Source organism: Perissodus microlepis, chromosome 19, assembly GCF_051167445.1.
Source record: "Perissodus microlepis isolate ML-2025 ecotype Zambia chromosome 19, ASM5116744v1, whole genome shotgun sequence".
Taxonomy (NCBI): domain Eukaryota; kingdom Metazoa; phylum Chordata; class Actinopteri; order Cichliformes; family Cichlidae; genus Perissodus; species Perissodus microlepis.
The window spans coordinates 3018884-3031224 of NC_140479.1; the positions used below are offsets into that span (position 1 = coordinate 3018884).

A 12341-nucleotide genomic window follows, 5' to 3' on the forward strand; every position below is an offset into this window, starting at 1 on the left:
AAAAGTAACACCGTTACTTCTAACCCCGTTATTCCCATCACTGCTCAGGAGGTAGAGCAGGTCATCCTCTAATCAGAAGGTGGGAGGTTCGATCCAGTCTCCAAGTATCCTTGGGAAAGATACCAACCCCAAGTTGCTCTCTGATACAGCAATCCGATTATTGTTCAGCATCTGCAGACAAGTGGGAAACCATTTCTTTACCCCCAGTTTAAAGACAGCGCCATCTATGGACTCGTTCTTAATTCATGTGCCACTGAGTTCCTCAAACGTGCCATAAAAAAGCAACAGAACAACTGAAGTTTGAGCTTCTTCACACTTTGGCCCAGAAGTTTTAATAAGAACAACTGATCAATGTCATTATCTCTTTATTGTTACAATGCAATCAAACATCAGCATCCATTAGCACAGTGTAACAGTGTAACAGACCAAAGTAAATCCAACTTAAAAGCCTGAGTGGAGGAGTGAGGTGGATGTTCAGGTGCTCGTTTTCTTGGGTCTGCCTCTGGATTTTTGGGCAAGTCCGGGTGATGTCTGGGTTCCCATTTCCACAAGTCTGGATTTGGGGTCGCTGCTGGGCACCTTCCTGGATTTCAGAGTCTTTTGGGGACTTTTCTTTGGTCTGTCTGCAAAGTTAAATTCAGCAGGCTGTCAATCTTTTAACCCAAATGTTGTCATGTAGTTTTCATTCATAACCTCTGCTTCAGTTACTCTATTTAGAGATACACTGACAAAAACTGGTACACTCTGAAGAGGAAACCAACCGTTCTTCTTTGTGATTCTCTTTTTCTTGACGGGACTCGAATCCACCTTGCTCTCCTCCGCTCTATCCGCTGCCATCTTTCTTTTGGTCGTCTTCTACAGAGAGAGAAACACGATAAATATGAAGAGAAGCACCAGTCGGTGTGTTGATGTTGACTAAAAGACATTACTTTAAACCTGGGAGTCCACTGTGGGTCCTGTAGAGTGTGTTTCTACAGAATATGTTAAATCAAGAACAAATATGAATAAACATGAATATTTCCCACATAGATAATTACTGTCAAACTGCCTCATGCCATAAATGAATTGAGATTTAATTCTATTTTTACTGAATTGTATTAATATAGTGCCAAATCACCACCATCGCCTCACACTAAGTTATTCTGTAAGGTAAAGATGCTACAACCACACAGTGACAGTGGGAAGGAAAAACTGAACAGGAAGAAACCTGGCCCCCGGCTCAGGGAGGGGCATCTGCTGTGACCGGCCGGGGGTGAGAGGGGGGGCACAGGCAAGAAGAAACACTGTAGTTCATTCAGAATCATCATTTAACATAATCTGATGTGTTTAACAAGTCTACAATGTGCATGCCCATCTAGCCTTTGTTAACAGGACACACACATGTAAATGACACAAACCAAAGAAGCCAGCAGCTCGTAGTCACAGCCAACAGCAGCCACAACATCCTTGCAGCTTTATGATGGATGCAAACAGTCAATCCAGGCGTGCACTGATGATTATGTGTGCGTCTCACTGACCCTGAGCTCCTCATTATATACTCTCCTCAGCACTCACAAACTCTCAGTGCTGGAAAACTGCTACGTAAAGTTCTATCACAGGTATGAGGAAATTCCAGAGACTCCCCACAGGAAACATGTCATGCACTAGAATCTGACTGTCGCCATGACTCTCCTGATGTAAAGCTGTGACACTCTGCATCGACTAAAACATGGACCAACCTGGGTTCATTCAAGCTGAAATGTACTTTGTAGAGCTTCCACAAACACGACAGCTGCTGAAGAGTTTTTCATAAACTTATTATGTCTGTCAAAGCAAACATGGTATGTCCTCAGGAAGTAAAGGTGCCCCCAGAGAGAGCGATGCGCTTATCACAGGCAATCAGCTCCTCCATCCGTCGCTGTCCTTTCTGGGCCTGTGTAACGAGACTCCGCCCACTGCCCCCCTTTCCATTTTTGCCTCCATTTTGACAATTGCTACCTCATGATCACCATGCGGCACCCACTGAGGTGAACAGATTGGCGGGATAATTACATACAATAACAAGCACCAGGGCCGAGTAACCCTTCGGCTGGCAACACCACGTCCCCAGTGGCAGCTTCCATATGCACAGAGAGCAAGTGGGGGAGTGACGGGGGGGAGAGAGGGAGAGCAGGAGAGAGAGGGGGGGTGAGAGAGAGACGAGGGGGAGAGGGGGGGTGAGAGAGAGACAGGGGGAGGGGGGTTGAGAGAGACAGGAGGAGAGAGAGAGCGAGGGGGTGGAGGGAGAGACGGGGGGGGAGAGAGAGAGAGAGAGAGAGAGACAGGGGAGGGGGGTGAGAGAGAGGAGGAGAGAAAAATGGGGAGACAGGGGGAGAGAGTGAGAGACAGGAGGAGAGAGAGAGCGAGGGGGTGGAGGGAGAGACAGTGAGTGTCAGGGGGAGTAACAAATATAAAAGTTACATTGTAGCTGAGTGCTCCAGGATCACGTACAGAGGCGATGATGTTTGTCCTGATGTGCACCAACACTAAGAGCGAACACACAGTCAAAGACGGGCGACTGCATACAGACACATGAAGGGAAACTTCTTATCAGCTGAGGCAAAGACAGGAATGTTAATGAGTTCAGTTCAGCTGCTTTGGTGTTAATGAAATTAACAACAGGTGCACTAGAGGGGCAACAACGAGACAACTCCCAAAGCAATAGCATGAGGAGATACCTGGTTTCACAGCCAGTCCAGCCACGGCCAGGTTTGCCGTGTCACCCAGCACAGCCATAACCCCCCTGGGGGGTCCGTAACCCATCAGCAGGAACAGTATCTGTTTCTTTGTGCGAGGAGGAACACGATGAGCACTATAAGAGCCGTCCAGAAGGTTACTGGTGTGAATGTCTCCGACAAACCAATCAAGACCTCAAGACTCGACATCCTCTAGCAGGCCTTGTGATCACTACCCAGCACCATGGAGCCCGAGTGGCATCGGCCATAATACCAGACTTGGCATTTCATCAAACCATGTGGCATCGCTTCATTCTGGACACGCCCCTATGACCACAACAATCTGAAAAGACAGGCGACCCAGAGGTGTTGGCAGAGGGGACTGTGAGCAGTCCCTGGAGTGGACATCAAATGTGTCATATATATGAGCCTACACACTAACCCTTCGACCATAAAGACAGCTGGAGGATGGACACTAACCGAGAAGAAAGTGAAGTGGTGGATCAGTTAATGCAGAGGATACAAAACAACTACATATTATACAGTTCATAGATATGAACTGGACACCAACGACGCCTAAAACCATGGGACAATTACTCCTGTCATCACCAAACAAAGTTAGAAATAATTATGATGAAGCGACAGTTGTTCATTTCTTAGTCGACTAAATGAGGAAAACAATTAGACGGTAAGTCAGAGTTGTACACCCCCACAGTCTCGATCTCAAATACTGCATTTTCTCGCTTCCCTCTTGAAACAAGTAGGAGCGCTGACCTTGGTGGGAGGCACCGCTGCTCCACTGACGGAGGTGAACTCCAGCTTGCCGTCCTCTTTAGGACCGATGGTCTTCAGTCCAGCCTGCAGGATAGAGCGCAGCTTGTCGTAGGGTGGTTTGGCTGTGTAGCCCAGAGATTTCACCTCCTCCATGAACCGCTGTATCTCATCTGCAACACAATGAGAAGCCCGTTCATCAGAACCCTCACACCTTCTTGCTCGTTCGAAACCATCAGGTCATCCATGTTAGTTCTTTTCATCAAACACTTCATAAACAAAGACATAACTTAAACACAAGCTTCCAACAAGCACCAACATTAAAAGGCAACTTTTAGCACAGTCGGGCAACAATGTTGCCATTTACTGCCGCAGCTTGTGGCCTGTACTTCTATCCCAGTGAGAGGTCAGGTGGTCACTGCTCAAAGGCAGGAATTACATCATGTTAAAAACACATGATAGCAGCCAGGAACGGATGAAATGAATCAATTCACACTTTACTAATGATGCTGCTGTAACACACAAACCTTATCAAAGAACACTAACAGTACTGATCATAGCTGACAACACAACTCCAAGGCAACTTAAACTCTTTAAACACTGTTAAAATAATGGAAAGGTAAAATGTTCAACTAATCATGAACTTGATATGATTTGAGGTCACACAGTTTCAGACTGTGGGATTATGCAGGGCATTGTGGTTTTCACAACCAGATCAAAACATTAGTATTCATGATGTGACAAGTGTAAAAAAGTCTACAGTATATGAATAATACGGTGAGGCACATCAGTGTGACCAGCTCAGCGCTGGTCCATCGCAGCCACAGAGCCGCCGCTGTGAGTCTGTCTCACCTGGTTTGTCTTGAGAGGAGAAACACTTGGCCATGAACTCGCTTATGTTTTCTTGACTCCTGGAGGTGAAAACGTTACACAACTTTCTTTAATACACGTCAATCTGTGTGAACTGTACAACACAAAACAAAAATGTAAAAAATAAAACTTATTGTAGAATTGTATAAATGGCAAAGTGTTGCTGACTGGAGCACCCGGGCTGGGTACTGAGTTTCACATACCGGATCTTGGCGTCTCTGACGTACAGCGGGTCCTGCAACTTGTCCTCCCAGGGCAGCCGACCACACAGCCACTGAACCATGCAGTAGGACAGGATCTCCAGGTCGCTGCGCCTGGACGCGGCTGTTAGCAAACATGGCGTACGTAGCAACATTAGCAATATCAGACACTTATGTACATAATAGCATTCAGGTTATTTCCATGTTGTACAAGATGAGGAACATCAATCAGTATCAGTCTTGTTCTTTGGCAAACTTCAGCTGGAGCAACAACGCTGTGGCTGAACACACAGTAGACTCAGTACTACGACTGTGGCCCCGAAGGTAAGTCAGGCCAGCACACTGCCGTGTTAAAGTGCTCTGACTGTACAGCAAAACAAACATGGGTACTGTTTCGGTCTCTGGGCGAATGTGGGGCCGTGTCACACTCTTCTCTACACTCTATGGTGTGTGTGGCCGTTTCCCCCCAACTGAATCCCAGTTTAAATGGGGAGGAAACAGCCCAGCTGTTCCAAACTGTCCTCACTAAAATGGTTTGAAATCCGTTCACACTGATTTTCCTGTTCATGGTTAAAAACATCAGATCCTACAGACTCTTTCAGATTACCACTCTGGTTTTGTACACCATGTTGGGCGTCATGACTACTCGCGTACGTTTGCACCTACATGCTCCTTTGTGGCAGTCGATGCTTGTGAACTCGATGGTACCATCGTGACATTTCTTGGGGTCTTCCTTGTACTCCTTGGGCAGACCTTCAGGTGCGTACCTATAGGCCAGTCCATAATCTACTAAGTAAACCTACAGTTGACAAACACAAAGATTCAGGCATGCACACACATACACACAGTACTAATCCATGTTTTAGCAGTGTTCACTGACTGTACACAGACACGGGTCAGGATGAAGGAGAGCAGGAGAACACACGATTTCAATTCTAATTCCAGCTCCATAGCACTTTATTATTCCTCAGTTTGCATTGTGCTTATATTCTCTGTGGCTTTAATAAAGAAATGTAGAGCAATAAAAGCAAACCTACATTCACCAACTCCGAGGAAGAGCAGGAAAAACAACCAGAGCCAATATTAAAATCCTGAGGGGCTGATTTCTAAATTGTCATTTATAAAAAGCTCCTTAATAACACCACCGATGATACATTATTAATCTCCAAATTAAATATTTGCCCCTGCCCCCACCTTATTTGCAGCTCTGTGCTCCTGCCATCTAATCTCCCCCGTCTGAACACTCTCGCTTCACCTCCCCCCGTCACAAAAGCCTAATTGAATCTAATGAAGCGGTGCGAGTGTGTTCCAACCAAAACCAGGCTCCTCCTCCTGCCGATGCACGGGTCACAGCGGCACTTTGTAAACTGTCATAGTTTCAGTCAGCACGCTGGAACTCCAACTGACCTGGTTAGGATCGCTGTGACTCAACATGAGGTTAGACGCCTTCACATCAGCGTGCACGTACTCGTGCTCGTGGATGTACTCCAGAGTATCCAGCTGCACAGGAACAAATACTCCATCAAATACAGAGTACAGATACATCTGTAATGTAGCAAGACCCTAGTACAAAGTAATCACACTACATGGTTTAAATATAATGTGCAGTTTGGCCACACAAGAAGCTGCTCAGCCCGTCATCACCTCACTGAGCAGCAGTCACGTAGAGCCAAACCTGTGATCACATTAGAAGGATTTTATTAGCAGTAACTCGATTCATTACGTTCAGTTTCAGAACATAAACATTTGTCTTTTTTAGAGGGGAATGTAGCCAGGCTGAGCACCAGAGAGCACAGAGGTGAGTCTGACCAGAAACAAAGATTCACTTCCTCCACATAGATCTTAATAAACTAGAGCGAACGGGGAGACGCGCTGCTATAAAAGAAGCGTGGGATTTCCAACAAGAATAAGAGTCATAGTAAATGACTATTGTACAGTCTATCCAGTGTCATTGTGACAAATCTTACTGGACTTTGTAAACAAATTACTCCATTGTTGGTATTTTCCGGCAAACAAAGGATTTTCGATCGGAAGCACAGGTGCAGGAAATCTGCTGATGACGTTCGCGTTTCCGTAAAGCGGTGTCAGATTACAGTTTCAGCAGCTCACTTTAAAAACAGAAACAATCATTCCAGGATGAGCAGAATGCTTCTGACCCACAATCATTAACACAACTGAAAATACACTTTTCTGTCTTTTTGGGAAAACCCATTTCCTCCCCTGTGCATCACTAACTCTGAGGATGAAACCACTTGTTATTCGACCCTCATCATCAGTTATTTTCAGTTTGCGAACAACGTTCATCCTCAGGATGTTGGTCATTCCCCATCACACATATTCTCTTTCCTGTGATCACCATGACCTGCTGTTTACAACGTAAGTGTTTCAAACTGAAACAACTTCATCGTGACAAAACCAACCAGTCGAAGGCCGAGCTGCAGGACCAGCTTTCTGGGAAATCTCCTTCCGCATTCCTCAAACTTCTTCTGCAGGTCTGTGCCAAGTCTGTCGATGACCATGAACCTGTAACTGGTTGGTACAGAGAGCTTTGTTAGCAGAGCGTCAGAAAGGCTGCAGCTTTACCTGTTGCTGTGAGGAGAACACAGCTGTTTCACTTTACTTCTTATTTGGTGTTTTCTTTCATCGAGCTTTCAAGACATTAACACACAGTAAAAAAATAATAAAATATTAAAAATTGAGTTGTAAAGGTGTAAACAGGGAGATTAGCTTAAATGTCTGAGTTACTATAAGTGCACAGAGGAGGTCAGGAGAGGTGATGGAAGGGCTGAGGATAGTGCTAACTATGTGACCCAGGCGGGACCAAAGCTGATGCCTTATCAGGCCACTGGGGGTAACTCCCTTATGAAACCAGTAATAAGTGCTACTACTGAGATCCACTACATGGTATCAGGCGGTGCCAAAGTAATCCACTGAATGAATCAGAGTGAGGTCTGCTATAGAAGGCAGAGACCTTCTGAGCTGGGCAGGGAAAACAGAAGCTCTAATCAGTGTAATCATGCCCACCTCTCCTTTAAAACTGTGTGTGTAGTCATGTGACTCCATCCAGTGTGCAACATGCAAACATCATGGAGGAAAAGTCAAACACAGAGTTGATGCACAGCTCGAGCTGCTTGCACCAAATATAACTGCTGAGTCTGTAGTTTGGACACATTTCTCACATGTCAACAAAAGAAGAACCTGAACGACTGAATGTCACATAGATGGAGGAGAGACGGGCTGCATCATTACAAACTGAGACTTGTCCCCAGCACTCCCACCCTTACCTTTGACCCCCTCTCTCATGTCGACCTGAGCCCCAGTACCGGGGCACGCCCAGGTTCTTCAGCTTCTTGGACTTCATCCAACTCTGAACTGCAGGGCAAGAGTAAACTTATCAGACACGTACATGTTTGACTAAAGTGAGCTTTTAATGTGTGCATACATGAAATCAACAACACAGGAAGTAAACTCTGTGAAAAGCCTGGTGCTGGTTTAAGTGGGTGATGGATGTGAGACTCAAAGTAATAAGAGTATAAATCAGTGGGGGAAAGTGGCCAATATGGCCGCGAGCTAATCTGCTGCTGGGACAAATATTTACCAACAACGTGAGACTCCAGCATGAATAAAATATGAGGCTTTGGTTCCTTAGTCATATAACAGTTAATCGTCAGGGGAGACTGACATTTGGATTGTTATTATATAAAATGCAAAGCGGTGGCCCGAGGGCCGGCGGCGCTGCCACCAAACGCTTCCTTTCCTTTGTAGGGCTCCTCTGAGCCTCGGCTGCAACACCATCTTTTAATTAAGAAACTTGCCTCTCTTTTTATTTGTTTGCCCTGCTGGTGAGACTCTTGTGTTATGATCGCAGGGCTAACTTTGGCTCGCTGACAGTATGTGTGTGTTTATAGTGTCTGATCATGTGACTCACTGAGATCCGGCTTGGCAGCTCTCATGTAAAATGCGAGCTCGCAGAAAAGTGGTCCATTGTCAATAGGCTCCTGTGGACAGATCAACAGGTACATTAGGTCTGCAGACCCACAACAGCACACTGGGCTTTTGTGTTTTCACCCTTAACAGGCAGAAAAAAAGAAACAATTCAGAGTACAGCTCACAGTACGGCAGGCCGGTTCCTTCTCTTCTGTTTAAACATTTAAAAAACAAACAAAACTGCAAAAACTGGTTGTGTGTCTGTGTGTTTAAATCCAGGTTCACAGACTGTTACATCTCTGACAGTTAGGATCAGGTCCGTGCTGGAAATGAGCCCCACCAATCGGTCGTGCTGCAGTTTAAATAAAAATATTTAAAATGTTAAATAAAAATGTTGAATAGCTTCCATCCACAGTTTGTTTCAGACAACGACAGCACAAATAATTAGAGTTAAAGTTGGAATAAACACTGTATAGGTAGAGCTTTACATTTGGCCCACAACAGCCATCACGTCACTTTTTAACAGCAACACCTGCAGCGTGCAGATGTGAGCCTGCAGCGTGCAGATGTGAGCCTGCAGCGGGCAGATGTGAGCCTGCAGCGGGCAGATGTGAGCCCGCAGCGGGCAGATGTGAGCCCGCAGCGGGCAGATGTGAGCCCGCAGCGGGCAGATGTGAGCCCGCAGCGGGCAGATGTGAGCCCGCAGCGGGCAGATGTGAGCCCGCAGCGGGCAGATGTGAGCCTGCAGCGGGCAGATGTGAGCCTGCAGTGGGCTACAGCACAGTGGATCTGACGGCGCTTTTCTTCAGACAACGCTCGCTGCTGTACGTCTCGCCTCACATCTCGACATTGATTTGAACCAAAAACGTAAAATTTGGATTCAAACGTTGCCACTGATTTTCAGCTCAGATCTTGGGTAATGTGGCATCCCCAGGCTTTTTCTCCCCGTTTCTCCTCCTTAAGAATAGAAACAGGGAAATGGTCACAGTGCAGAAAGTGCCTTGTTGGCTGCAACATTTGCACTGTGATCACTTCTCGTGACACTTTAGTGACCAGCAACTGGACAGAGCCATCTGACAGGTCCAGGGTCAAGGCCTCAATATATACGCTGTGCTGGCTGCATCACTGCAGTTAGTGAACAAATAAATAAATCGGACGATTCTCAGAGTCAAATGGGAGAGACTTTGAGCCTGATGAGTCTGCACATTAGAGCAGAAAAGCAAGTCAAACTGGTCAAACAAGTCCAGTCAGTATGTGAATTATTTCTGGACTTAATCCAATGAATTTATGTTGCCAATTAAGTCTTAACTCTTGATGGGCTTAACTAAAGTGGAAGTGTTATAGAATAAAAATTGATATGTCATAAAATACAAAGCACTTCAGGATGAGTTGGCTTTTTTTCTGTGAATAAAAAAAAAAAAGTATGTGAAGGGTAATAATGCCTGGACTGGAACAAACTTAGTCCTACCACTTTGATGACATAGCGAGCATCAGCACCCACGGGATTTGCAGAATTTTCCTCGGCTGGGGAAAACATGAGAGGGAATATGTTCATTATTTACAGTATTTGGTTGACACATGCTTAAAATCTTTATTAACTTTTATTCAATATAAAGTTTGCAACTCAAACTCGGATGTTAACTAGAACTAAAATACAAATAACATTGTCTTTCATTTTACCATGACTGTGTGTCACTGGCATCCTGTGTTCTTACCCAAGTATATGACACCAAAGCCCCCTTGACCGATCGGAGCCCCCAGCTTCCATTCCTTCTTCATGGTGTCCTTCAGCACTTCTCCAGGAGGAAACTCCTCTGCCAGTTTCCTCTTGGCAGGGGCTCTGCCTCTGCCTGCCGCCTTGGCTTTAGGGGGCATCTAACACACACACAGCCACGGTGGTCGTTAGTGCTGCTTCATCGTGATGGAAGCAGAACTCCAAAATAAAACTAAGCTAAACATCGTTGTAAACACAACAAGAAATGGAAACTTGTACTTTTCGGGTCACATGAGAACCATGTTTTATCTGTACCGAAGTTAGCTAACCACATCCTGAGTTCCCCATCACCTGCTAATGTGTGCAGCCTATACGAGACATTTCCCCAACACGAACCGCCTGTTAGCATGTGGGTTCAAACCAACAGAAAGAGAAACAGTAAAGTGATGGCGTCGTGCGAATCCTGCACCTTGAGTTGTTCTTTCGAGGCTCGTTAGCTCTCATGCTAACTGCGCGGTTTTGTGAGTAACCGTGTGTCACATTAGCGCCTACATGACCTGCTACATGACGCCGTCCAACAGCAAACGCTCCCGAGTCGCTGTGATTGATTCCGTTAGCATATACATATGTACGTGTATGACAAAAACATACCGTCGCTTCGTTGTTTATGCTTCCCTGTAGGAGAAACTGTACATGGACCAAACTTCCCGCAAAACTACCGGTCAGGAAGTGACGTCCTCGTACCGCGCTATTTTATTGGGGGAAGTCGTGTAAACAGCGATGAGCTGTCCTTTCTGTTAGTGTGAAGAAGTTTAAATACACATTTAATCCCCGGGATATCTTAATATATGAAAGATATAAATATATTTTAAACATGTCTTAATATAAGAAAAAGTGCAGTTTCAACAGCAACTCTATTTTCTGCATTTCTGCTGCTGAAATCTGCCAACATGACTCCTGTGTGTTCAGTTCTAATAAATAAATATGATCCGATAGCTCAGACTGTCCTGTAAATATGAAGCAGAAAGTTTTTGTTAATTTACAGAAAATGCCTTTTTTTTAATCCATTATCTTCTGCTTATCCTCCATGGGGCAGGTCTTCAGTACGTGATCAACTATCAGAGCTGTGTTATTAATTTCTTATTGTTTTATTATCAAACCATGGACTATTATGTCCTATTGTGCTGTTTAGTTAAGTCCAAAGTCCAAATCTGTGTTTTTTTGGAAAAAAAAAACTGATTCTGTAAATTTATTTAATTTTGGAAAAAACAACAACATTTAATGTTAGGGCTTGTGCGTAATACTTTGCAGTCAATAACTCCCTGAGGTGGAGAACCATGAGTTTTGTGATTGCTTAAGTCAGTAAAAGGTCATCCAAAATCACTTTTTGTCTTTATAATAATGAAAACATCTTCACCACACCCAGTTTGTAGGCAGTGCAAATATATTAGAGTAAAACACAGTCCGCGCTGTTCATAGTTCAGATTGTGTATATTTACACCTAAGTGATTAAATATATATGCTTTTGTCTCCATGCAAAATAATGTTGTGTTTTCCACCCATCCAGCTACACCAGTACTGCTTCATCATAGCAAGGCACCTGAGAGAAACAGAAGGGAAAAGTCATATTTTCTAGGTTAAGAAGAGCATTCATTAATTTCACTACTGTCACTGTATTGCCCAATCAAAAGTCTTAATATCTCTCCCCTACTTTCATTATGTGCCTGTGTAGCAGAGTTTACTGTGGAAGAAGTGGGTGATAATGATGAACAAACAAAAATGAAAAGGTGGCACTAAAAAGCTAAGAGAGAAGACAAAATTACAAAAAGATGCAGCAAAATGTGTCTAATTAGTGCAGCAGTCCTAACTGCTATGGGCTTGAAGTCGGCCTCTAGTGTTGTCACATCCCCATTGAGTTCCTGATGAAGGCTCTCAGGGTCCTGTTGATGTTGTACAGTTCTAGGCATTCCAGGATCCAAGTGTGGACCATTGAGTCATAGGCCTTCTTGTAGTCAATCCAGGCAGTGCACAGGTTGGTCAGCCTGGTCTTGCAGCCTTGTCTGACTGCTCGGTCTACCAGTAGCTGGTGTTTTGCTCCTCTGGTATTCTTGCCCATCCCTTTCTGTGCCCCACTCATGTGTCTGTTCATCTTAGCCGCTATGATGC

At 44.9% G+C, this 12341-nt stretch overlaps 1 protein-coding gene across 1 annotated transcript; it reads right to left on the bottom strand.

The window, feature by feature from the left end:
* Positions 1–348: 348 nt before the first annotated feature.
* On the bottom strand, positions 349–10928 carry vrk1 (VRK serine/threonine kinase 1). The gene is made up of 13 exons (XM_084915321.1): positions 10827–10928; positions 10177–10336; positions 9930–9985; positions 8463–8532; positions 7819–7906; positions 6955–7063; positions 5942–6034; positions 5201–5333; positions 4538–4658; positions 4317–4375; positions 3468–3637; positions 762–855; positions 349–623 (listed from the first exon to the last, which is right to left on the bottom strand). The coding sequence occupies exons 2-13, from the start codon at positions 10334–10336 to the stop codon at positions 475–477; spliced, it is 1302 nt and encodes a 433-aa protein (XP_084771447.1). The 5' UTR covers positions 10827–10928; the 3' UTR covers positions 349–474.
* Between the last annotated feature and the right edge of the window lie 1413 nt (positions 10929–12341).